At 38.8% G+C, this 27,294-nt stretch overlaps 1 protein-coding gene across 1 annotated transcript in view; it reads right to left on the minus strand.

The window, feature by feature from the left end:
- Positions 1-17,604: 17,604 nt before the first annotated feature.
- The window catches only part of GLIS3 (GLIS family zinc finger 3), a 173,231-nt gene continuing 163,541 nt past the window's right edge, over positions 17,605-27,294 (minus strand). Inside the window, exons 9-10 of the mRNA XM_059834214.1 lie at positions 18,922-19,104; positions 17,605-17,738 (exon numbers count right to left, since the gene is read on the minus strand). Coding sequence (XP_059690197.1) covers positions 17,605-17,738; positions 18,922-19,104 — 317 coding nt within the window. The remainder of the gene's footprint in view (positions 17,739-18,921; positions 19,105-27,294) is intronic.

The following is a 27,294-nucleotide window of genomic DNA, read 5'->3' on the forward strand; positions in this document are numbered from 1 at the left end:
GCTCTGCTGCAGAGGAGGCTGCCTCTTCTGATTCTTTTTCCCTCTTAGGAGAAGCTTCTTCATCCCTTACTAAACGAGCTGATTTCCGCTTCCACTGTTTCTTTTTAGTTATAGGGGCGACGGATACAGTGCCTGATTTATTTCCCCTCTCTTCTCCCTGAGGGTGCTGCATAGTATCAAGCAGTGTTTGGTAGATGCTGGCGAGGGCCCAGCACAGCGCGGTAAGTTGTGCCTCTCTGGAGTAGCCATGGCATTTTTTTTTCAAACTTTCTACCACTTCATCAGGATCCTGTAATTGTTCAGGGGTGAAAGTCCAGATCATTGGAGGTGAGAAGTTCTCTAGATACCTGCCCATATTCTCCCACATGCCGTGCCACCCATGACCATACTCTCGTGGAACCTGGGTCATATTCCTAAATTGCTTGTTGACCTTAGAGAAAACTGAAGCAATATGTCTAAGGAATATCAATAGAAGTATTTTAACTGCCCAAGGATGTTCAAGGTACTGAGAGGTCATTGTCATGAGGGAGACAACATCACAGAAGAAGGAAGCAAGGGTGCTGTTCTGTATTTCCTCCAAAAAAAAACTCTCAGAAGAAGGAGTATAATTGTTAAGTATCTCTACGAGATGGTACCCAAAATACAGTAATGGCTTCAGCCCAGAGACCAAACACCAGATTACCCAGCTCAAGGTCAGCGTTTTGAAAACAAATCTTCCAGGCAAAATGTCACTAATTACTGCAGAGCAGAGCATACTGAAAAAGCGCAGGCCAATCTTTAACAGATATAGCAAAAAGAAGATCATGGTGCAAATTAAACAGACTAATGTTGACCTATAACTTTTAAAGGATAGAAGTTCTGTTGAATCTGTTATTATCTCAAACCCTTCGAGCCCCACGTTGGGCGCCAAAAAGGACTGTTGTGGTTTAACCTCAGCCGGCAACTAAGCACCACACAGCCGCTCACTCACTCCCCCCAGGTGGGGTGGGGGAGAGAACCAGAAGAGTAAAAGTGAGAAAACTCGTGGGCTGAGATAAAGACAGTTTAATAGGTAGAGCAAAAGAACACTGCGCGGAGAAGCAAAGCGAAAGAAGGAATTAATTCACCACTTCCCGTCGGCAGGCAGGTGTTCAGCTATCTGCAGGGAAGCAGGGCTCTATCACGCGTAGCGGTTGCTCGGGAAGACAAACGCCATTACTCCGAATGTCCCCACCTTCCTTCTTCCTCCCCCGGCTTTATATACTGAGCATGATGTCATATGGTATGGAATATCCCTTTGGTCAGTTGGGGTCAGCTGTCCCGGCTGTGTTCCCTCCCAACTTCCCGTGCACCCCCAGCCTACTCGCTGGTGGGGTGGGGTGAGAAGCAGAAAAGGCCTTGGTGCTGTGTGAGCCCTGCTCAGCAGTAACTAAAACATTCCTGCTTTATCAACATTGTTTCCAGCCCAAATCCAAAACACAGCCCCATACAATCCAAAACACAGCCCCATACTAGCTGCTATGAAGAAAGTTAACCCCATCCCAGCCAAAACCAGCACACAAAACCTACCTGCCATGGGTTGTTCATTTAAGGGATTGTCCAGGGAAGACCTTGAGACATTGTGTCTGCCTGCCACTGGCCACTTGATATCCTGGGACTGACAAGTGGGCCAAGCACAGAGTTTCAGTGACAAGTAGGTCCACCCTGGACTCTGCTCTGAAGGAGTTGTCCAGGGCCACTCTCTGAGGTGCTCTACAGCAGCTGGAAGAACATGTTAGCAGGGAGCAGCATGTTTGGAAGGCTGTTTGGGCCTATTGTAGTTATAATGATATTAAACTATACCAAGTGGTATACCAGAGCTATACCAAGTGAGCTGCTGATCTGTTTTATTTTTAAAGGAAAAACTAGACATTTTCAACTTACAACAAAATGGTAGAAACACCTCCAGCCTACACAGCTTTAAGGCAGCTTACATTCTTTCTGAAGCTCTTCACACACTAAACTGTGATCTGTACCAGTGTGTTTTGGCATCTTAACCATAGATCAAACCATAAGGCATTGCCACTCTGCAAGGCACAAAATCATACCAGAAAAACAGTTTGAAAAAAAATGAATAAGTCTTACAAGAAAAGATGACGTTTTATTACTTTCTCATGTTTTTCTTCTTTGTGTAAAGTCAACCAACACTAAAAAAAATGCCAGTATGTGGATTAGTAAATAGCTTCTTGAGTAACCATCGATGTGCTGCAATCTTCTGGCATGAGGTAGAAGATTCTGCAAATCAAAGACTGGAGAGAATTTTTGTTTACTATTTAGATGTATTCCAGCACTAAATTTTTTAGGGATTTTAAATCTCAGCATTAATCATTTTTGTTTTGTTTTGTTTCTTCTTTGTGATGTTTCCTCAAGAGTGGGGGGATTTGTTGCTTTTTAAAATCTCTTTTTTTTTCTTTCCCAAATAAAAATGTTGTTCTCTTCTCACAAGGAAATTGAGCAGTCTGGTATAATAAGGACAGATCACAAAGAGCAGTTGTTAAAAGGTTTAAGAGAAGAGTGAAAGGGCAGAGTGCAAAAGTTTGATCCAAAGATCCGTTATTACACAAACTCTCTGTGATTTCAATAGTCTTGTTCTTCTGTTGGAAACTGTAAATATGGGAAAGAATTAAAACTTGAGTTGTTCACCAAGAAAAATCAGTTAAGAAAAATAGTAAACTGATGTAATTACATTCAAGTGTTTTAAAAAATTAAACATTAAAAAATCATAAATAGTGTAGGAAACAGAGTAGAATGCATGTATCATAAGGGAAGGGCCATTGCAAGTAAACTAGACCAACCTTAGGGTAGCATTTAGTGTTGGGGCTCAGTCAGCATGAGTTATGCTTACAGACCAATGGTAGTAAAGTACCTCAGAAGTTTCTGTGAGGCTTTTGCCAGTGAAAAATAGAAATCTTTCATTACAATTTGAATGATATCCTTCATGGCTGATAAAAATATATTAAGTGTTCTTGGTCAACATTTGCAAAAACATGCTCATGAATAGTTACAACTGCTCAAAAAACTACAACAGAGAAGAAAAATAATAAACTTAATTGTTTTGAGATAATAGGATAAAATAAAAATACAGCATTTCTTGGAAGTTTTGGAGTGGAATCAGAATGCATAATGAAAAAACTGAAATCTGTACCCAATTTTACTACAGCTGATCATGACTCCAAAGAGCCAGAAATTTCAGGAAAAAATTGTAATTTTCCCATCACTTGTCATATTGGAGATTTTTATCTTTGCATTCTCTTCCAATTGCAGCCATCCTACAAAGACATACAGCCAGTTTGCACTGCTTTACAGTGCTTTACAAACTTGTACAAGAATATGCCTGGAATTAAATCTAAACAGCTCTTAGAAAAAATAATTGTGTTCAATTCTGCTTGAAGATACATGAATCAAATATTAATCAGCATCTATCTTTCTAAATCTCTCTTACACAGATTTTGGCACAATGAGAACCCATCAGATTTGACATCTGCATTTTCATATCCTTTCAGTTTACGGGTAATGGATAGTAGACAAAGATGAAAGATGCCCAGTGCAAATAGTTTCTCTCAGCATTTCCAAGAGAATTACTTAGACATAGCATTATTATCATACAGTGATCACAAAAATGGGATTAATGATTAGCCATAAAGTATATGAGTCATGAAGCTTTCTTCTGGTGCTTTCTTCAGAAGCTGTTTTCCATTGGTGTGGCATATAAGAAGAAATATAAAGTAAAGGATCTCTATCTAAGGATCTAATTAAAAAAAAAAAAAAAGGACCAGGAAGAGAGGTCTTCATCTCTGAGAAGAAATTACTAATAGTTTTGCTATGTGCTTTCTTTCTCACCAGAATTTAGGAACATATAATCACATCAATCCAGACTTCACTATAGTTTCTCTGTGGAAATGAGCCCATTTTACACCCATGTCATCTCACTTTTTAAGACTGCTGAGCAATAAATTTCTCATGTCATTCGCTTTTAGGTCACCTTATGCTGCTACATGTTCCTGTGGCAGGTTTGCTTTTAGAAAGTTAAGAACATGACATTGGTGAGAAATTCCTATGCATCTGTTTGCAGATAGTTTGAAGTTTCTTTATACCCTCTCTATCTTGTTATCCATAACATCATAGGGAAGATTCCCAGAGCAAAGTGTAACTGCTACTAGCCATCTTAAAGACCATCTTAAAATTCATCTAAATGTTTTCACAGAAGAAAAAGTGTTCTTTTGAGTCCTTAGAGTCAGCGCTCCAAGGGAGTGGATCTGCACACACTTCCAGGACAGCGATCTTCTGAGGCTGAATGCCTGATTCTGACTCTGTTAATACTGATCTGTGTCAACCTAGTTCCAGGAACTTCAGAGAAACTGCTGTGGCACGATAACTGCCCTCATTAAACAAGTACATACATGATCAGTACTAGCTTAACACGGGAAGTAAAAAAAAAAATTTGTGAGCTCATTTTAAGATATCATCTAAAGTTTGACTGTACTTTTCCTTGTACTGCTCCAATCTATTTTAATTTCGGGGGGAAAAGAAAACTGATCTTTCTGTCTACCTGTACACAAAGGTACCATATTAATTTTCCAAAGCTTTTTATCTGTGCAACCTTTCAAACATCAATGAAGCACACAGCACATTTCTGCTGAACACAAGCAGTCTATGTCTTCCCAGTGTAAGCACAGAATTAGTTCCATGGAAACAGATAGAATGACACCACTCAGAAATTAGGGTAACTTAGTTTAAAACCAGGACCATCAAACATAAAGAGAGGCAGTCAGCAAACAAAATCAGCATTGTCGATCAGTACCCAGGACTGAGAGGGTCAGCAAATTTAGAAAGGTCACATACCAATTAGATGTGGCACATCAACAGTTTCAGGAGCAATGGCACAGTTTCTTGGAATCCTATGACTCAGCAAGGTTATTTGGGTTGGCATAAGATTGGATCCTTTTACAAATTTATATATTTTTATATGTCTTGTGCGACTGCCACATGTGTTATGAGGGCTGTTGCCCTGAAACAGATAGGGGGCTTATCCCCTGTTTTGTTGATGCGTACATGTTTTTCCTTGGTTTTATGTAAAGTAATAAAATCCTTTGAATGGTGGAACAAACAAATGCTTGCAGTTGTTCTGCTGCTGGAAAAGTGCCTGTTGCTAATTTAACTTTTTGTTTCCAGGATGGTATTGAAGTAACTCAATGGCTGGTATCAGCCCAGAGGGGTTGGTTTGTTTTTTTTTTTTTCTCTTTGTTGTGGATGCTTTTTATGTTGTTTTGCAGAACAAACAGTAAGAGTCCCTGGACTTCAAAAAGGCATAAAGAGGCCTTTCCTGACATTCCCAAGAATATTCTAGAAACCCACAACCCCAAGGGAACAGGCAGGTGGGGCCTGGATCCCTCCTCAGCAAATGCAAAGCCTAGGCAGAACTGGCTGTTACTTTTTTCAGTGCTCTCCTCTTGGTGCAGCCAGGTGGAGGGGATAAAGCCTCAAGGCTGTTTCACTCAACTCCGGCATTTTAGACAGCAGGTCTTACTGTTTCAACATGTTATTCCATAACAGAACTTATTTACCATCACTGAAAAGTAGCTGATATGCTCACCAACATCCCTGAGTTTTCCTCAGCTTCTAACCTTGTAGTAACACGAGTAGCTCATAAAGGATGGCTTTGTTATTTTTAGAGCTGCTTATGGCCATCACCTTGTATAAAGACACTGAGTCCAGAAGATAATCAGGGGAACTGTGTCTTTCCAATGTATCCTCACTTAGTAAATACAGACTCATAAATAGGAGTCATCTTTGCTCTGAATCAGGTCTGGAGCATAACTTGATTCTCATTTTCAGTTTTTTTTCAAGCTATGGCATGCATATATTTTCTGGGGTCATCACATTTATGCTATGCAAAGAATTCATTAAGAATGTGACCTCTTAGAAAAGAGTGGTCTGGAATCCTTTTTCACCCTGTTGTTTCTGGACTGCCCTTGCACGCCATTGTATTTGTCACTGCGCAAAGATGCATGTTTGGAATTCCCAGGTATAATTTCCAGGATTAATTACTGGAGGCTGTAAGGAGACTCAGTGAAGCAAAGAACCTCCTGATTCTTGTATGTAAAATATAATGCTGCAGCAACACGGCTTTACACACTTACACAGGTTAAATAATGTACAAACAGGTGACACACTTCTAACACACTTATTAGCTGCAATTTTTCATCAAGTGCTTTGTCTCCTTTGCTGAGAAATAAAAGACTATTTCAGGAGCTCATGAAATGTTGTTGCACTGAAAGCTTATGTTATCCTAGATGTCTGGGTGAATTATTAACATGGCATCGTGTCAGGTGCTCTTTGTCCCTTTTTTCTCTCACTCACTTCTGATAATTAGTTGAAACTCAGCGTTCAAGAATACTGCCTTTGTTAAATGCCTGCAGGATGAGGTAAGGCTATAGGATTCATTCCAACATTTTACAGACCCACACATAGTCTAGCAGGGAGCAGCCTTCAGAGGCAAAAAGGTACACTACTCACTTCTCTCCTTTCCACTCAAACCCAAGTATATGAAATTTAGATGGGCTTTTACTGTGGCACTTACTAGGCCTGATTTGGTACTCATGTTCATGGCATGCTCTCTCTCTCTACATTTTAGCAGAATCACTTCTTGTTCACTTCAGTGTAAATGCGGCCTGAATTAAAGTTAACATTTCAATATCACATTTTGAGAAACTTTTCTATTATCCCCCAGCAAAAAACTGGGAGACAAGATGACCGATGTTCTTCCTGACTTTGGGGTGAGATTTTCCCTACTTCCCGTGTGGAGTGAGCTTGACAGTGAATCTCAGGGTATTCAGTAACTGCCATGGCAATACCAAGGAAGGCTGCATACTTGGTATCAGTTCTCTCTCAAAAAAGTGAGACGAAGAATAGAGAGGAATAAAAGAACAGGAACCACTGAATGCAAAAATCTCATTTGTTGTATAGTTTGTGCAGTCAGTTATGTCAGGGAGGAGTGGATGTACAACTCTGCCATGCCAAAATGGCAGTACTTTGTGACCATGACAACTTGCTATTAACAGGTACATATCACAGAATCACAGAATCACAGAATCACAGAATCGCTAAGGTTGGAAAAGACCTGTAAGATCATCAAGTCCAACCATCAACTAACAAACACCACCATGCCCACTAAACCATGTCCCACAATGCCACATCCACACATTCCTTGAACACCTCCAGTGAGGATGACTCCACCACTTCCCTGGGCAGTTTATTCCAGTGTCTCACCACTCTCTCAGTAAAGGAATTTTTCCTAATATCCAGCCTAAACCTCCCCTGGTGCAACTTGAGGCCATTTCCTCTTGTCCTGTCACTCGTCACTTGGGAGAAGAGGCCAACACCCAATGGTACAGTGCCATTGAGAATCTGCTCAAGAGTTTACATGGAATTGGAACAAGGCTCTCAAGTGCTGTGAGCATAAAACCAAGGTAAGTAAGACAAATTTAGAAAGCAACAAACCACCACTGGAAGGTCTTCTAGATTATAGGCAACCTACATCTTCCAGTAAATAGTAGTTTCTGGTTTTGATGACATTTGCAATGGCTTGACCTGGCTGGAAGCTATATAATTGATGGTCTTGTTACTGGCAACTACAACTCCACGTAAATGTTAATGAGGTATTCTCCTTTTGTTTTAGGAAAGAGTCTTGAGAGCTTTGAAAGGAAAAATCTTTTATCAATTCCCACATGTCCTTCCTGTGTCTCTGTGCACGTATATTTTATAGGTGTATTGTACTATGACTGTTTTTATTCTTTCCTCCACTATCTTTTCCTGAAAAATTAATGCTCGTGAGCCTCTTGAATCAACATTTAAATTAGTTTAAACTGCCTGTGATCAGTTCCCTGCTACTGCTAGCTTGCTATGATGATACTTCTGTTTGCAATTGAAACCAAGTTATTAGGACCCTTTCATTACAGGCTACATGTTTGTTATGGTTTTCAAGCTGAGAACTAGGTTACATATCTATCATCTCCTTTGCCCTTCAATTCTTTAAAGACCTATGTGCTTACAACCCACTTCATCCTCACCAGAGCAATGATGTCTTCTATGACACAGCAGGCCACAATTCACATACTAAGCAAGCAAGGAGATGTAGTTTTTCCATTTAGTGGACCACGGTTTCCCGGTGGATCTTGGGAAGAGCAGCGTAACACTACTCATTGTGTTTGGGATTTTCTAACAGCACTCTGAGCTTGATTCCACAATTAGCTCAAACTGTATAAAGTAATTGGATAGAAACTCCTTGTCTGCCTTCAGGTGATTTAGTTGTGGTATGTTTTGAGCAAACTGGCAAAAAGCACCTGAACATGTCAGTGATTTCTTTTTGCTTTAAGGTTAAACCCAAACTTCAATTCAAATTTAGACTTGAGTATGATTCTCAAGCAGGACATACAAGTTAGGGCAACATCAGTTATCCTACTTACCTTTTTCTGCAAGCTGAGAGGGTAAATCTACTCTCATTCACATTTGTGCAGCCCCAAAATGAGTAAAATGTTTAGTGTGCTTTGTGAGGAAGATTTTCTGAACAAAAGAAGAGAAAGGATGCTATAGAAAAAGTTTTCCTCTCCTTCCTTGGTATTGATTTTAGCACAAATGAATATCCTAAAGCTATTAAACACAAAGAAACAGCAGTAATAATAATAAATAATATTGGGAATTCATTTGATGCAATCTGTTGTGTTCATTGGGTAGAAAACAGATACTAGGCTTCTTCAGTTTTTTGCTAGTACAGGTGGTCAGAATTACATCCAGCAGCTTTGGCTTTGCTCAATAACCATGATCTTCCCAAGGCCAGTGTAAAACCCAGCATGTCATCTTCCTGAGGATCCTTTCTGTGGTGGCATTCTCAGGTGGCACAGAGTCACAAAAGCCATTGATCTGTGCAGAGAGTATATCTGGGAGAGGTTCAGGCTGCAGTCAGCCCTGGGCCACACTGGTGTCCAATTGCTTCAGCAAGCCTTTTGCTGTTGTACTGCTCCAGTTTGCATGACCAGCCACTCAGATTTGGGACTGGTCTTGTTTAATACCTTTATCGATGATCTGGATGAGGGGATAGAGTGCTCCCTCAGCAAGTTTGCAGACAACACCAAGTTGGGCGGGAGTGTTGATCTGCTTGAGGGTAGGAAGGCTCTGCAGAGGGATCTGGACAGGCTGGATCGATGGGCCGAGGCCAATTGTATGAGGTTCAACAAGGCCAAGTGCCGGGTCCTGCACTTGGGTCACAACAACCCCATGCAATGTTACAGGCTTGGGGACGAGTGGCTGGAAAGCTGCCCAGCGGAAAAGGACCTGGGGCTGTTGATTGGCAGCCAGCTGAATATGAGCCAGCAGTGTGCCCAGGTGGCCAAGAAGGCCAATGGCATCCTGGCCTGTATCAGAAATAGTGTGGCCAGCAGGAGTAGGGAAGTGATCGTGCCTCTGTACTCTGCGCTGGTGAGGCCGCACTTCGAATACTGTGTTCAGTTTTGAGCCCCTCACTCCAAGAAGGACATTGAGGTGCTGGAGCGTGTCCAGAGAAGGGTGACGAAGCTGGTGAGGGGTCTGGAGCACAAGTCTTATGAGGAGTGGCTGAGGGATCTAGGGTTGTTCGTTCTGGAGAAGAGGAGGCTGAGGGGAGACCTTATCGCTCTCTACAACTACCTGAAAGGAGGTTGCAGAGAGGTGGGTGTTGGCCTCATCTTCTCCCAAGTGACGAGTGACAGGACAAGAAGAAATGGCCTCAAGTTGTGCCAGGGGAGGTTCAGGCTGGATATTAGGAAAAATTTCTTTACTGAGAGAGTGGTGAGACACTGGAATAAGCTGCCCAGGGAAGTGGTGGAGCCACCATCACCGGAGGTGTTCAAGGAACGTGTGGACGAGGCATTGTGGGACATGGTTTAGTGGGCATGGTGGTGTTGATGGCTGGACTTGATGATCTTACAGGTCTTTTCCAACCTTAGTTATTCTGTGATTCTGTAATAGCCTTGCATGAGGCCATAATTCATACAGTGAATGTAACAACTCCATCAGTAAGGCATGAAAAACTGATCAGTCCAAGCAGCCTGGCTTCAGCTTGTTCCTGTATGTTAAATGTCCTGTTGGAGGTCACACAGTGATGTGAAAGTAAAATGAGGAACAATGGGACTGGCAAGCTCAATTCTTTTTGTCCTTTGAGCCATTGAGCATAGCCTCATTGACTGTCACGTTGGGGTTAGGGATCAAAGAAGAAAGTATAAAGTAAAGGCAATGAAACTTATGTCCCTTCTAGCTAAAAACAAACAACTGCCCCGACCTTTATTCAAAGTACGTTTACTCAGCAATGTATATAGCATGCAGTTTCCATGAAGAAGGCCCATCAAGCTGAAAAGCCCAACTGCCAGCACAAATTCTGCACCTACCAGTCTCTACAGTGAAACAGGGCTCTTGCGTAATTGAAACACACAAATGCAAGTCACAGAAAAAGTGTAGCAACAAGTTAAGAGTACCACAGTGGATCTGAGTGTCACTCTTTTCTTTCTGGTTCCACCTTTAACCAGCATTTCCATTAGTTAAGTAAGCTCACCTTATTGTAAATGTTGGTTCAGCTTTGGTTTGAGTAATTGTGATAGAAATTACTGGTATTGTGCAGATTCTATTTCAGCAGGTTCCCTAAAATTAGTTTAATCATTTTAATACAGTTTCTATTCAATACATATCTAGATCACAAAATTGCTACCATATTTAACGCTTTTGTGGACTGTCTAACAAATTCATAAAAGAGAAAATTGGCATTGAAACTAGACAACTTTTACCAAGCATTCTTTCTTTGGCTTCTAAAGAAGGATTGAAAAAAGATGTGTATGATAGAATGCAGCTTCTACAGATTTTAAGCTTCCACGGTAAAAATCTCCATTTTGCAGAAATGTTTTGACTCCTCATTGGGTAAAAGTCAAATAGATCATGAATGAAGGTTTAGTGCAATAATGAAGTCATCTAACAGTATTTCCACTTCCTTGATGGATAAGCTGGTCCAGTATTACTGCTTTAACTTTTGCCTAGGATCATCACTCAGGCACTACTGATTTAACTTTCATTAAAGTAAAGTATCTTTCCTCTTCCTCCAACCAAAGATAGATACAGCATAATTACAACTGTGTCTTATGCAAAGCAGTTGGTTAACAAGTGAAATCACAATGCTGTCAGTTATTGTAATTGTAAATATGTCAGCCACAGTTCTAGCAGCAACTTTGTTTTGTGTTTTTCCAACAGATTTATGCTGGAATTTTCAGAGAATTTTCAGGGAATGCAGAAGCCAGGACATCCTGGTTTTCATGAGCTTAATCAGCCTCACTGTGTCAGTTCCTGGAATAGCTGAAGTTGGATGATTTACCTGTGTAGCCAAGCCTGCAGTGTGCCCACTGATTGGCAGGTTCAAGTACATTTTTTGTCAAAAGGGAAAAATGCACAATACTGAGGAAATGGTTATATTTTCTTCTACCTAGATGTACTTGTAATGCTTTATCCTGTGTACCTAGTTGCAACCATGCATGAGGTTTGCATTTTCTAGTTATAACAAAGGTATGCTGGAACTTTTAACTAGACACATAGAAAGGCGTTCTTTGTTACAGTTCACTGAACTAGCCCATCTCATTTGTGAATCATTAATGATACTGACTGCTGGGTAAATTTACTTTGGTTGTAAATCTATAAATGGCATGGGAAGATGTGGTAGAATGATTTTTCATACTTAGCTTTTAAATGAGAACGTTGTACTTTCAAGGAAGGTAGAGGAAAAATGTAAATTAACATTTTGGAAGGAGACACAGCAACCTTAAAAAGCTAACATTTTTGTTCTGTAATATTAATTTTACCATTCTGTTTCCTGTAACTATATATTGCAGTGAGTGAGTATACACAGTCATGCAGAAGCTGTCCACTTAAAGACTCTCCTTTATGGGACAAGCTTTTTAGTGCTGCTTCTTGAGGAGGCTTATTTACAGTGGTTTACAGACAGAGTTTAAAAATAAGGTAATTCAAAATGCATTTGATGTTATTTGGGGTGATAAAGTGATCCAAGGTAGGAAAACAGCAAGTCCAAACATGAAGAAGCATTTTCCTGAGGGTCATGGCCTCAGAAAATGGGCAGTTGTGTTTTCATGCAGACATAGCCACTCTGTTACAAAGTATCTTTTAATTAAGTGCAGTAAATATGAATAGATTCATATTCAGAATGGAATAACGCCGTTTGTTTTTTTCCACTCTTATTGAAGGAGACAGCTGTATAACAAATGGAGCTTTATTGAACTATTTTCCATTAGGATGGAGTTGGTATAAATTCAGAAATACCCTGTGGCTTGGCACAGGTGCATGGGAGAACTCCTATAACTACATACAAGCAATGAAATAATACCTCCCCCTGCCCCGAATTTCTATCTCATGAGAAATTCTGATGTTTCAAAATGGGGTTTTGTTCTGAAGTAGGAAAAAACCAAACACCAACACTTTATAGAATAAAATGTTCAGGCAACTTTCATTCAGAAATTATGTTCTCTGGAGGAATATAGCTGTCACATAATTTCTTTACTACACTTCACTATTTTGCTATAGGAAGGTTTGCAGGACATCATGAAAAACTGATCTAGCTCAGGCACGCACAGAAGAGCACACGGCTTTGACCTATTTCAAGCCATGTTACTCCCCATTGCATAGGGAATTTGTATACTTCTCATTTTAAGGGCTCTCTCTCCATCAAAAAGAAAAACTGAATTCTGAAACATCTGAATTCAGCAACTCTCAGTTCTTCATGGTGGCTTGCAGGATTCACTAACAATATTTGCTAAACCATGGGGCAAGTTTCCTACATTAAATTAAGATGCAGTGTAAATAAGAATGCACTGGGCAAAGTTTATTTTTAGTAAAGCTCTACTAAGCTTACATGTATACCAGTCAGTGACTTTGGGCTCACTAGTTTTTGTTCTGCTCATGGCTGACTCAGTGTCAACCTTGCTAATAATTTCACAGTAAAATCAGCTTGGACCATTATTTTCAAAGGTCTCTTTGCAAAAATATAACAGGATTTTTTTGCACTTAATTAATTAGTTTGTATCTTATCCTTAGATTTCTAGCCTAATTTATGGGTATGGTAAAAGGTAACCTCTTTTTTCCTAAGCATGCTGGATTCTTAGGATGTGTTTTGGACAGTATGGACATTAGCACGCATCAACTTCTGTCTCTATCTTTTGTTAGCATTTTGCCTAATGCACAGTAAAAATAGATGCTTTTTTCTTACATTAAGTGCTCTGAAATAACTTCTTAATTGCTTGAGTATGTTAGAAACAATAACAAGAGAGAAAAGCAAAATCTCTTTACATGTTGTACTGTAGAACCACATGAACAAGGAAACCAATAAAAATGATCACAGTACAAAAATGTAATTAAATGTTCTTCTTTTATTTGTGTCTCCACCCAGGGTGTAAACACACACTGAGGCATTCATTTATCTCTACAAATCTCTAGCCTCACTATAACAATAATTAAATCCAGACTTAATACTCTGACCCAAGTGTTTTTTTGAAGAAATCTCTGAGATTTTTTTTTTTTTCTATTTCTGTTTCTAATTATACTAATCCATACAAATACTAGTAGTTTTACAGTGAAGGACAATGGCTGGAGCAGTATTCTTTAAAGGCATCTCACAATAAGACATTCTACCGGTCATGTCATTGAGTTATAATTTTCCTGTTTTATGTCGTACCATGCACATACACCTTTCAGTTTTACCTTTTACATAAAAAATAATTTTATGAAACAGGACAAAAATAACTTATGATTATATGAAAAATAACTGTAACAAATCACAAAATTATACATACTAGTAGAGAAAAAAGTGTAACTCATTCTTTTGAAAACTTATTTTTCATGGTAGGCAACAGATATGTCTCTAGAGCAAATATCAGCCAGATATACAGTATGAGAAATGGAGTTCATCTCTGTATATATAAGCATGTATAAATATGTAGGATACTCTGTCAGGTTTAGGAAAAACATATTCCCACTTTCTTTCCTCACCAAAGTGCTTTGTGTAAAAAATATTACACAAGATGCTGCTTTCTGTACAGATTAAAGCGATTTTTTTCTTACATAAAACCCCACCCAACTAATTTTAAATTGTGGTCTTCTTCTTTTGCTTTATCTGTTCCTAGGAAATAAAAAAACCCAACAAAATTTCACACAAACAAAAAAGTGCTGTTTAAAAAATCTGCTATAAAATTACACAGGGAAAAAAGGGAATAAACAGTTAAAATGCAATTTTTATACTCATTCACACCTCTTCAAAGAAACTTGAAAACAAAATACAACATGACAGATGGCCTTAGCACTGCAATATTTCAGCATCCAGTATTAATAAACCATAATGCCTATATGTATGTGTGTGTATATATACATGTATATATAGAGAGGGAGATCCAAATACACACATGCACTCGCATACACTCACACATGTACACATGTGCTTTGAAACTGTATTTTAAACTCCAGTGTAGACCCATTTCTAATGTAGATATAAATAGACCATTTGAGTCTGAAAACAAGAGAATTGTATAAAAGAATGTAAATAATTTCATTAGAATATTGTTCAATGTCCATTGTCTAAAATAACTTCATCTCTTAGATATCAATCCCTTTAGAAAGTTAACAATCCAGCAAGTAGAATAACAACACAAAAATCACTGAGGCACAAGTATTTGCGTATAAGTCACTAACTGGCATTATGCTATGTATTTTCACAAGCACCATTTTTCATTGCAACATGTGACAAACACAATTCCCTATTTAAATATCCAAAATACATGAGATAAAATGGTTCTTCCTTCTACAGTTGCCCTCAGTGATATAAGCTGATCCCCCAAAGTCAGTCTGACTCCAAAGAGAGTAATGAAATAATCATGAAGAATCCTCTTTGTCTTTGATACAGAAGTAAACAAAGTCATACCTTTTTACAGACTGGTAGCCCACTATCATGTGCTTAATTTGACTGTGCTCTAGCTCCTTCTTTATAAGATTAAGGCTCACAGAAAGCTGTAAATATATATATTATATATACATATGTGAAAGAATGAATGAATGACTTGCAAAAGTTTCCTTTTATAAAGGTAACTGATGAACCTCCAAATTACGAATACCCTTTTTTATTTCCGTCCTCCCACTTTCCCTTTGGTCAGGATCTTTCACGATGTATAAGCCCCCCTCTCTACTGGATAGTTTGTATGTTCAGATACTAGAAAAAGTATTTCAAAAGATTTAAAAGTCAAGGTGGTACAGATCTGAAGTCAGCAGCAATCTTTCAGTGTTGTACACAGCAACTGACAAAACTCTGGACAGCCATGTGGTTAATAGAAACCTGAAGGATTTATATATACGAAAGGATGCATGTACATATACATGCACATGTACACACTGTGCCTGATCCTGCCCTTACTGACTCAGTGGAACAAACCATGGCCCTACACATTTGAAACTGAAGTGTTCGGCATGCCTAATTACTTCTGCTGAACCAAGTTGTGCATGTGCAGTGACCTCAGAAAGGGCTTTAAGATAGCACAAAATTAAAGCTTTATTAAAAAGCAAAACTTGCTGTCAATGCACTGGGCCAGATCATACGCTAATGCAAAAGGACTGTATTTTTGCCTGTGTATGTATAGCTATGTAGGGAAGCCTGATGTCATTTAACGCAATGCAAACCACATGTAGTTAAGAACTAGCCATACGACTGCAAGCTGAAACAGAAGGACATGTTCACTTGTGATGGGAGAAACAGAATAAAAGGGGGAAGATTTTAGTATAGAATTATCTGTATTTAAGCCATATTACTTCTTACTGTACATCATTTATGTGCATGGTTTATCCATATATACTTACCATTTATTGGATGAAAATCTCTCCATTAAATATATAAGCACATATGCCTGTATATAAGAATATACTTCAGGAGTATAAACCTCGAAAGATTTCCAGTGTTTATAAACATCTGGACATGAATTCATTTATGCAACGTAATGGCAAATTAAATTATGAATTTGACCCAAACTGCATTCAAGAACTCTCAAAAGCTTCTCAGGATAAGAAAATGTTTATGTAAACATTTTTTAAAATTCATCTTTCTAGACGAGTGATTTCAGAAGCATAGTTATGGTCTAGCCTATAAGAATGAACTTTGGATTTTTGTCCTTCTTATTAAATCAGGTCATGAGAATATTAAGATGCACACTACACAGTAAGAAGTCCACAAAATGGATGAACAGGGATTAATAACCTAAAAATTCAGTCTTACATAATGTAAGAGTTGCTCCCAAGGTATACAGGATCACAGCGATGACACATCTCCACTGCAAAAAACTGTTTTTAACTCATACCCTTGTAGTTTTCACGAATGGCAACCTCATTTGCTTGCCTCCTGGACTAAATATGAGGACCAGAGCCTGAATAGAGTAGAAAAATCAAAACCACCAAACCAGTTTACTTTTACATCTCTAAATAACCAGAGGGAACACAGCAAACTTAAGAGTAGCTCTTCTTCCTGAGGATGTGTTATGGAAATGAAAAATGTTAGGGCAACAAAAATTTAATTGTACCAGTACAGATTGCTTTTAAAAAAACGTGTGGAATATAAGGAAGAATATCTTTTCTACAGGGTATTTTGAACCTTCCTACAGAGTACTATAGCACATACAGCAATAAAGCTCTACAATATAATTAAAAATCAACAGAAAGTTAAAACATACACATTTTTATCTAGCAGCTGTGCTAAATATAGACAAAGTCCATGTACCTTCTCATGTAGTGCATTTAACCCTTCTTGATCATTGCATAAAGCACTGGATCAGAAGGAATATTGGAAAAATACCAATGGCCATATTGTATGGCTTAAAATACAGAGGGAAGGAAAAGACACCTAACCAAGGCTTGTAAGAAATCCAGTACCAATGATCTTTGACTCCAAAAAGAAGCCATACCAATGGTTCCACTGGGTAGTGCCAGGTTGTATGTCTAATTTCTCTCCCTTTTTGATGCTGGTGTGTGTTTAACTTTGGAAGCATCAAATGCAAACAGGTTGTGCAAAAAGCTGTGGGCCTTTGAAATGTTTGTAGTATGCTCTGGTTTTATTTCTTTTCTTTTTTTTTTTTTAAATGGAGTTTTCTAAAGCTGTGATTTTCAAGAAGTCCACCCATTCAGCTTGAAAGGATTACAGCCAACAAGCAGTTTTCTTATTCAGTCTGTGAATTCCCTTTGAGAAATTAAAAAGAAGAAAGAACAAAAAAGGTAGAGTTGCTGTGCCACAGATGAAAAGAAAAGACACAATTGCTAAGGTTTTGGCAAAGCTTGCTTTCTGCAAACATTCTTCTCAGTTGACTGCTTGATTACATGATGAATGCTTGGTGGTTGCTTTCTTCCTCTCCATTATGTATGTATATAAACCTATATCCCCATACATACACAGCAGTTTCATGGAAAGAAAAATTTTGTAGAGAAATACCAGAAGGGCAAGATGAAATGGCATCAAGTTCTTGTAACTATATTTATATTACTTTAGCCTTCAGTGTAGACAGAAGAAAGCTGGCTAGAACAACGATCCACTGCATTTACTTGTAGGAAACTGTCCTCTGGCATGCTGTGAGCTGAATCACCAAAGATACCTGTGGACCCTGCTGGAAAGTCATAAACTGGAAAAAAATAAAAAAATAATCAATTAACTAGGATAACTATATCATGGAGAATTTCCTATTACTTATGCAGAGAACTGGAAATGGCTTTAAACCAAATAGACAAACAAAACAAACAAGCCAACATATGTATGAAATTAATAATTACATAACTTACTGCTTACCAAGGGAAGAATTTCAGTTTTGTCAGAATCGAGTCTGAAGTTCAGCAGATTTCATCACAACTAACACTTGCCCATTTAATGGGTGCTAAAATTGTGGAAATTTTTAAAATAAACTTCATGCTTGCTTATTGAATTTCATCATACCCAACATATGGTAAGAGGCAATAAAATATTGTAGAACCCATTTGCTGTAAAGCAGACCCTAGCACAGAAATTACTAACTTCTACAAACAATAGTTGGAAGCACAAGAGTAACTGTTTGCAGAAAAACTCCCATCTTTTGGATTACACATTTACAAACTCTGAGATGCCTCTTCGAAGTTACAGGTGCATTGGCTTTTTAATGTACTACTGAAGGATCAAGACATAAAAGAGATTTCAAAGCACAATAAATGTTAAGTGAAATCATCCTGTGTGGAAGGACTATAAAAGACTTGGGCATCAATTGTGCTTAGGCCCTAAGATTAGGCCCACTGTCTTGTGCTGATCCTCTGCACAGAGGTAACTTTCACCCTTCCAGAGCAGCATGCAAGCCCCTTATGTACTTTTCAGCTAGGCAGAGGTACAGAAAAGTGTGTGCCAGGCAGTTCTTGTCATGGTAATGTGAATAAATGAAATTCAAGACTCAGAAAGATCAAAAATGCATGAAGCAAAATCAATGGTTTGAATCATGTCAGGTCCCTGCTACAATACTTACAGCAGAGTGGAGTGGCTGCGCAAATATCACACAGGGCTCAATGAACTGTATTGCAAAGCAAATACATGAGCTAGTGACTGACCCCCAGAGGTTAGAACCTTGATGGCAACAGTGTGCAGTCTGCACACAGGCCAGATGTTACTGTGACCCACAGTAACCAAGTCCCAATGACAACCACTCCACAAAGGTCTGAAAACCATCTCCTCTTTGTGAAGAGTCAAGTCTGTCATGCAAGGTCCCAATCACATACACAGCTTAAGCAGATCTGTCAAAGTCCACAAACTGTACACAACCATCCACAAAGTCTCTAGCTGTCATTTACCTGTAATACCAGAATGAGCTGAAAAAGTTCGATGGAAAATGCCAAGCCCTGCCTGGCCTGCTGATGTGGGAACTAAGCAGTCTTCAAAAGGAGGAACCATATTGCAAGAAACACCATGTTGTACGTTCTTCTGAGTATCAGCATAATGTGGAGGGCAGAAAGTCTGAAGCTGCCCATAAAAACCTACATCAAGGAGAAGAAAGTGGTCAGTAAAAGACTTGGACAGATATGCAAGGGATAGAATGTGGAACCAGGGACATGAGAATGCCTGCACTAGCACCAGGACTTCAATTATTTTCCACCAACGAAGCAGCTTTGATATGAAGCTCCCTAAGAGTTCCTCCAGTTGCTACTAATTCCGAACACAATCCCCTTCACGGACATCCTGATTCCAGCTTGACTTGTGAGAGGCACTGACTGGCTAGAAGCTGAAATTTTTCAGGAGATTTCTCCCTTTACTCTGCAGTCCTGCTGTCTGAACTGGTACTCTGCAGATTTCGCACTGGGCTGCTGCCTGAAAATCTAAGAAAATGCTTAATTCAAAATAAAGGAATATCACCCAAGTAAGGTCTGAATAAAATCTGAGTGTCTGTCCCTGATGCCAAGACAGCTGGCTGATAGTGGGGACATGCATATGAGACTCGGAAGGGCTGCTAGCTGATATCCATGGGGCCTGCTGTTTGTAAGTACAAGTCTTACTCACTCATTGGTAGCAATGAGTCCACGTGGAAGAGAACTGAGACCATTGTGCCACATGACATAAAAGATCCCACCAGGGTTTTTGTTCTTTAAGTTGTTTTTTGTTTCTTAAGTAATATTTCAGACAGGCATATAAGCACTGAGTAAATTCACATTGAAGTCCATGCCAAAATTTATATTTATATTACCAAAACCACACTTCTTGGTAAAACAGGGACACATATGCAATCTAAGAGGCACAGACAGATGTTCTGCAGTAGGTTGGCCTGAAGATTTGCCTCATGGAAGCAAGGTCTTTTCTCCTACTTAAAAAATTGCTGCTAAGTCTAAGTTTTGGAGATTTTGCACAGAGTCTCAAGGATGGCTTTTACAGGTAAAAGACTGTGGTATGCATTTATTTCTGTTTTCTACAATACGTTCTTAGAGTATATGTCAGAAATGAAACCATTATAAATTCAGTATTACACTATATACATATTTTTCTTTCAAGAAAAACTGTGAATCAAGCCTTTCTCTGCCAGTGCTGTCGCTCCTTGTTCTCACCACTCTCTTTCCATGCATAAATGAGAAAGGAAAAAGACAGTGCATTACCTCCAAGGCGTTACGTAGAAATTGTAGGCCTTGACTGTCCAAAAACCAGGCCCAGGAGTGACACAGTCTCTGAAGATTTTATTAGCAAACAGCTTATTGCCTAAGGGCTGGTGTGCTATCCTCTTGAAGAATATGTTGTGGTAAGTCATACCAAAAAGCCACTGTCAGAAAAATGACCCCCTAACTCAGAAGGCATCTTAAGGAATTTCCTGTGTCTCAAGTTTACTCCAGAGACATTACTGTCAATAGAAAAAGCTGATGTGTACGGCTGTCTCCTCTAGCCAGTCTAGATAACCAGCATTCATATGACAAAGTCCTTCCAGCTGAATTTCCTTTTAACATAGAAAGATAAATAAAAAGAAACAAAACCTTCCCTAAACCCTTAAAACATCAACATCAGGAAAAAAGGGGAAAAGTGGGACTGAAAAACATCTTTTAATGCATCTTCTGTATATATACTCTACACTGCAGACACTGGTTTACAATTCAAGAACTTAAATCCCCTCTCCTTAGGCATCTGTTCATTGTCTTTCGGATATTAAAAAAAGGAGGAAATCTTGTCACTTTCAGTGATTATAAATGTTCACAGACTTGACTTCAAAGAGCATTTAGTACTAGGAGGGAATAAGGAATCCTAATCTGGATAGTTACAGGGACAGCCAGCTCAAATTCATCCTTCCATGTGTTCAGGAAATAGCCTCAGTACATCTATACCGTGTATTTAGGAAAACATATTTATATCAGACATTCAGCATCATGCCCAGGATCTACTGATGTCCATGAGTAATAACAAGTCATTAGTAGTAAGCAAATTAGTTGACAGGATTAAAAGCTCATCTCCCTCCCTAAAAGTAATGGGATGTTTGGGTGAGCAGCATATGACAAAAGGCCTTTGGATACCATTTAACAGTTCAGAAAGGATCAAGGAGATATCCCAGAGGATAGGAGATTATAAGCAGAGAAGATCCTTTTATGGGAAGCCCAAAACATGGAATCATAACCTATCGATATTTGAGAGGGACATGTCTAAGTATCTTGGGTATTATATGACACCTGAACATAACTATTGGCCTATTCATTCATTACTTGTAATTAGAAATGCCTCACATGGGGCATCTAGTTTTGACTTATGAATAAAAAGTATTTTAAAGATAAAAATTTTATATTGGTGCGGTTCCACACCCCAACCCAAACAAACCTTCCAACGTCAAATCCCTTTACAGGGGTAGTCTATGCTTAGAAACATGTTATGAAGATAAGGCATTTAGCAAACTTCTGGATTGTGGCTAGGAGCTAGGTGTATTTCCATTAACTTTCCTATGGAAGTGTGCACATGGAACTGCTGTTTGCTAAAGCTGCACTGAGTATTTATGTACAGATAATGCATTTCATAAATAATAGGGATGGGAAAAGGAGAAGGATGCAGTGGAAAACATGCTGTATCACTTTATGTGATATAACTGATTTTCTGCCAAGTGGGAGGAAGGATGCATGATTTAGGAGTTTTATGATTCTAAATATTTTTCCTTTGAGACTAATTTCTGTCATCTCCACGAGGAAACATACAAATGTTGGCATGCATAAGATGTGCTTGAATTGAAACAGAAAACTCAATATTTAAAAGCATCAGAATAGGCCAGGACTATGGACAGGAGAAGACAGTCTGAACCTGCACCCAGGAGCTCAGAAGAGACCTTATGGGGGGGTCTAGGTAACAATGGTGAGTGAAACATAGTCTTTGCATTTTATTTAGTAGTCCTGCAAGACACTTCTGTGTACACACAATGAGATAAATGCCTAATTTACACACATATAGCAAAAGTTTAGATCAGGCAAACCGTTACATGAAAGAACACTTTTCAATGTTTCAGTTGTCAGTGTTGTGTCTGAAAACCTGCACGAAAAAAGAGTATTTTGACTTCATATAGAAGAAGCAAAAAAAAAGAAAAGAAAAGAAAAAAAAAGAAAGAAAAATAAAAAGTAGAAGCATGGTTCTGCTTACACAGCAGGCACAATTTGCAGACTCTGTGCTCACTCTAGAGACGCTGAACGCTCACAGATTTCACTGTCTTTTGCAGGGGCTGCAAGCACTTTGCAGCCCTAGCTGTAAGTTGATGGTTTCAATCTTTTTTTTTCTTTCAAAGTTTAACTGCAACAAAACGGAGTCAGACTGCAAAACATGTTAGGAATTTACAACATGTCTATCCTTAAATGTTCAATCCTGACATTTAAGAATCAACTGTAGTAAAATAAAATAAAATTTAAAAAAAAGCAATAGCCATCCAAAACTTGACCTAGAAGCTACATAGCTATTGACAGTTTTTGCCTCCTTTAAAAATGCTTTTAAAATCAACTTTTCTCCCAACCAGCAATAGGACACACTGTGAAAGTTTACTGTTGAGTCAGACTAGTTACCAAAAAACAACCATTTAAATCTATAGTGGTCTGAGCCAGCTGGCAAGACCCTTCGACACATGCTGAAATGTCCTTTCACATTGCTCTGTGCTCATTCTCTATTTGTGCCTTTCTCACAGCATCCTGTTCCCAGTGCAGAACAATCTGGCAGTAACTTTGACTATTGCTAGCTGAAGTCTGTCAGAAAAACTGCTTACCATGGCGCTGAGCTGTTGTGAGTCACATCCTCTGTGTTTGCTCATTCGCTACTTAAGCAAACAAATATTGTCTACCAAAGTCTTACAAGCTTTGACCCATTGGTACATTAACCACTATATTGCAGAAAGAACCAATGCACAAAGCACTTTCATTAACTGATAACCCCCCAAATAATTTTTTAAGATGGAAAGAGAGCACAGACAAATAATTAAACTTCCCTAGATACATGTTCTTTTCATGATTCAGCGTCACAAATATCCATCTTATAAAGTGAAAAGCCATAAAAAGGAAAGAGCAGAACAGAGCATACATCATTCTCTTCCCTTCAGTTATTTAGCACTATTCTAAATGTCTTTGTCCACATCTGCAGTGCAACAGGTCACAGTGTAGAGGTCTTTGAACTGGAGTCTGAACATGATACAGCAAAATCTCCTAACTTGGTATCAGGAGCTTTTCCCTTTATTCACGTGGTGCCATGCCCAAGATAATCTACACTACTGCTGAATGTAAGATTACATGAAACCGTATGCAATTCAGGCCCTAGACCCTGACCATAGCTAGCCCCTTGTTCGAGATTATCTGTTAGAGAACTACCTGTAGCATCAGTTTTCTGTGTTTTCATACAGCACTGGGAAAATAAAAAAGGCTAATGATATTCCAGCAACTCTGGATTGTATCAGTTGCTGTCTTATTAAACTATTTAAAACACACACATGCACAAGGTTACGTTGATTGTGTTTCTTTGAATCAGTACACTATAGCCAAGATCCGTGATGTCAAGATAAAAAGAAACAGTTATTTTTCTGGCATCATAGCGTTATTTCGTGAGGAAAGTGAAGTATTTTTAAATATGATAAAATAGCTGTGTACTGCAAGAATCTCTTCTAAAAGCAAGAAGCTCTTGTTCTTTACCACAAACAGAGCCTCGTCCTTAGAGATGCTGAGCATCAGAAAATCCCAGGTACACAGCCCATCTCAAATACACAGCTGAAATCGTGGTCGACATAAGTTTGTGATAGACTCCTGATCCCATTGAACTGACGTGGACAAAAATTTCATTACAGACACGTAATGAATGACTGCCACAGTTATCTTTTCCATAAGGTAGGAAGTTTCTGACAGACATTTATTTCCTCCTCAGTCAGCTCTCCGCCTGGCACCACAAAGAGAGAATATTGTCTCAAGAAAATCATTAGAACTGCTATTAAGAAATATATATCATGGGTGAGTAGTCTTTACTGCTATGGTATGTAAAAATTCCAGCTGTCTTTGGCCTGAAATACTTCAAAATAGCGTTCCTCTGCAGTATACCTCTACAGTGTCCACTAGGTGAATTACAGAAACATCAAGTAATCATTTGGTACCATCTGAGTGTGAAGAACAAAAGGAAAAGAAAGAGTAAGACAGAGATACAAGTCACATATTGTACTGCCAGACTGACTTGCAAATGTGAAAAACTAGAAATGTTTCTATTTATTTAAATGATTATTTGTAATTAAAAGATAACTGTTACTAGTAGAGCTGCCTATATAGATACACTAGTATAGCTAACTCATATCAACTAACAATTTTTTAAAGAAATAACTTTTTTTTAACTGAATATTTTGCATGACTTTTTTATTTCTTGCATTACTCAGTCAGCATTGGTCATAAGCTAAACTCACAAACACATACGATGTAAGTTACAGGCATAATTTTATAGGACAGTCATTTCTAGTGCAAAAATGTTCACAGTATCAGAAGCATCCAAAATCATATCCATGCCCAAAGGAGCTTTACCTCACTCTATACTAGAAGCACAAGAAGCTTGCACACTGTGAAGGAGGAGATTCTATTGCTGTTCTTTTCTTACCTACCTCACACATCTCTTCTGACTTGTCTCAGAGCAATACCTTATTCTTGCAGCTGCCTGTGTGCTGCAGATGCCTGTAGTTCTTGGCTGAAAAGAGTCACCAGTACAATACAGGTCCTGGGCGAATTGTTGCAGATTTCCAGGACCTGTACTGTCTTCTATTCTGTCTACAAACACATAGTACAATGGCGTACTATGTCATCAAACTGGGAAGTCGTCACTCCAGTCTCCAGTTCAGGATAGCTGATAATCCAATAAAAGATACTACAGTCTAATAAAAAGAAAAGAAGAGCTTCATTTCTGCAGCTCAGTGAGTCGTCTAACATCGTCACTTCCAAACATTCCATGCAGCAAAGGAAATTGTGAATTTCACAAGAGGAAGGAAAGGGAATATTTAGTCTATTGTATAATATTATCCAAGGCAATAAAAAGCCCTCTCTGACATTACTGTGTGTCTGATGCTGAAAATCACTCAGAACAAATAATGAAATCTGAACTGTAGACAATGTCCTTCCAAGAAAAAGAAGTTTCACAATAGAAGTAGCTATTAGATATAAGAGGCTTGTCAGTCTTGGATCTCCTACATTACTTTCTAAAATACAGTGCTCCGAGATCTCCATAAGCTTTTAAGATGCCTGGGCTTTCAGTAAGGGAGTCTGTTTAGAACTTGTTTTCTTCAAAAACCTTTCAGGCAATGAAACTCTTTCTTCCTCCATACAGCCAATTCAAATGTAGTTGACAAGTTTAAGACTACACATTGAGACAAAAATGTCACCATTGTTTGGTAGCAGACTGCGCTGAAGTGGTTGTAGCTACAGCACTTTAAATCATGAAAAGGCAGGTTATGAACTGCAGGAGACAGAAACTAACAGAGCTTCCCACAGACACTTCTGATATACCAAACAGTCCAGGCTGGTAAGATAACTCCATGGTGTTTTTCTACATTATAATGATGTGACCAGGGAAGATGGCAATGTTTGTATTGCTGCTGGGAAAACATGACCGTGAACTCTTGAAACATTTGAGAGAGTTTAGGCAAGACCTTCAGGCACACGGGACAAAGCTTTCAGTGTAGCACATACAAGTGGACACCTGTGCTTAAGTTGGAGGGTGTACATTCTGACAAAATACCTCTTATAGCAACAACAGGTTACTTAATCTTTGAAAGAACATTTAATACCCAAATGTGGCTACTGTATTGCAATGTATTGTATCTTTCAATATGAAAGAAATAATAAAATTAGAGTTCAGCCCACATTGTCTTCCTACCATTTTTAAGTGAAGAGATCTTTACAATTGCAACTTTGAATTGCTATGTATGTGTATGTAATTCCTGTCAGCAATGTCTGCTTTCAACATAGGTTTTCCTAGGACAGGGAGGCAAACACAATAATGCTAATGTGGAACTAAGTAAGGCATGGGTTATCCATTTTTTGATCCACTCAGAAGATCAAATTAAGCTCTATCTTAAACTTAGATGTGGAATGGGGCTTCAGTTCGTATGTGACATTTGCCTAGATGCGGGTCTCTACTGGGCTGCCTTCTTATAATGGTTTTAATGACCCATGTCTTTTGTCCTTTTAAATCCTCTTTGGAATGTAGGAGAGGGGAAATGGGAACACAATAGCATTGCTCTGGCCTGCCCTAAAGAGGAGATGCCCAAGCAAATATGGAGCTAGCTGCATCAGCCAGTGCAAGCCCTGTGTGAGGCAGCAACTACTCTGAGGTGATCTGTGAGCCTTTGGGAGGCAGAATTCTTTGGAGAGGTTCAACTTTGGAGCAACTGGTTGTGATCTCAGCTTCTACAATCATCAAAGCTCCCACAACCATGAGAGGAAGAGGGAAGTAAAGCCATCTATGCATTCAATTCTTTCCAAATATTCAGCAAAAAAGGGAATTGAGTAAAATGTATTGTACTGTGGAAATAGGAAGGCTAACCTGATCCCTTCATGCCCCATATGCTAGGAATTTATTGGACCTGCTCTGACATGTCTTCACATATGTCATACGACAATGAACAGTATATCAATAAATTTCATCCTGTACTCTGTTGGGCCTAGATTATTAGTGAAACTTTAATCAGAGAATAGGGAAAGCCAACAATAACTGTTTACATCCATTGGTAAATTTCATGTTCTTCCAGCACTAATCAGTGCTGTACAGGATTGTGCTGTACAGTTCCTGGAAGAAAAGCACCTGGCTCAGATCCTGCTCACGTGTGGCCTAGTATGATATGAAGAACAAAACAGGACTGGCACCTTCCTTTCTCACCTTCACACTCATGAACTCTGGGACATGCCTTAGTGTCCTGTCTCAGAAGCCTTGGTTTTGTCAATATGTTTTCTATGATATGTGCTGTGATAATTCTCAGGAAGCCTGATCAAAAAGCAGAATCCCAAGGCCTATAAAAGGCCAGTGTGCTATGTACCTTATGTATGTAAATATGGCAAACCATGTATTTAAACAGTTGAGAGGAAACACCATTACTGCTGTCAACACATTTCTGAAATGTTAAGGTAATTATCACTCAGACTCCATACCAGCTAGAAAAAAAAACCCCAAACAATGCAACATTGTTTTCTGCTGCTGTCAATTTTCTTCTTGGCTACAGAAGTTTA

The sequence above is a fragment of the Gavia stellata genome, chromosome Z (genome assembly GCF_030936135.1).
Source record: "Gavia stellata isolate bGavSte3 chromosome Z, bGavSte3.hap2, whole genome shotgun sequence".
Classification (NCBI taxonomy): Eukaryota; Metazoa; Chordata; class Aves; order Gaviiformes; family Gaviidae; genus Gavia; species Gavia stellata.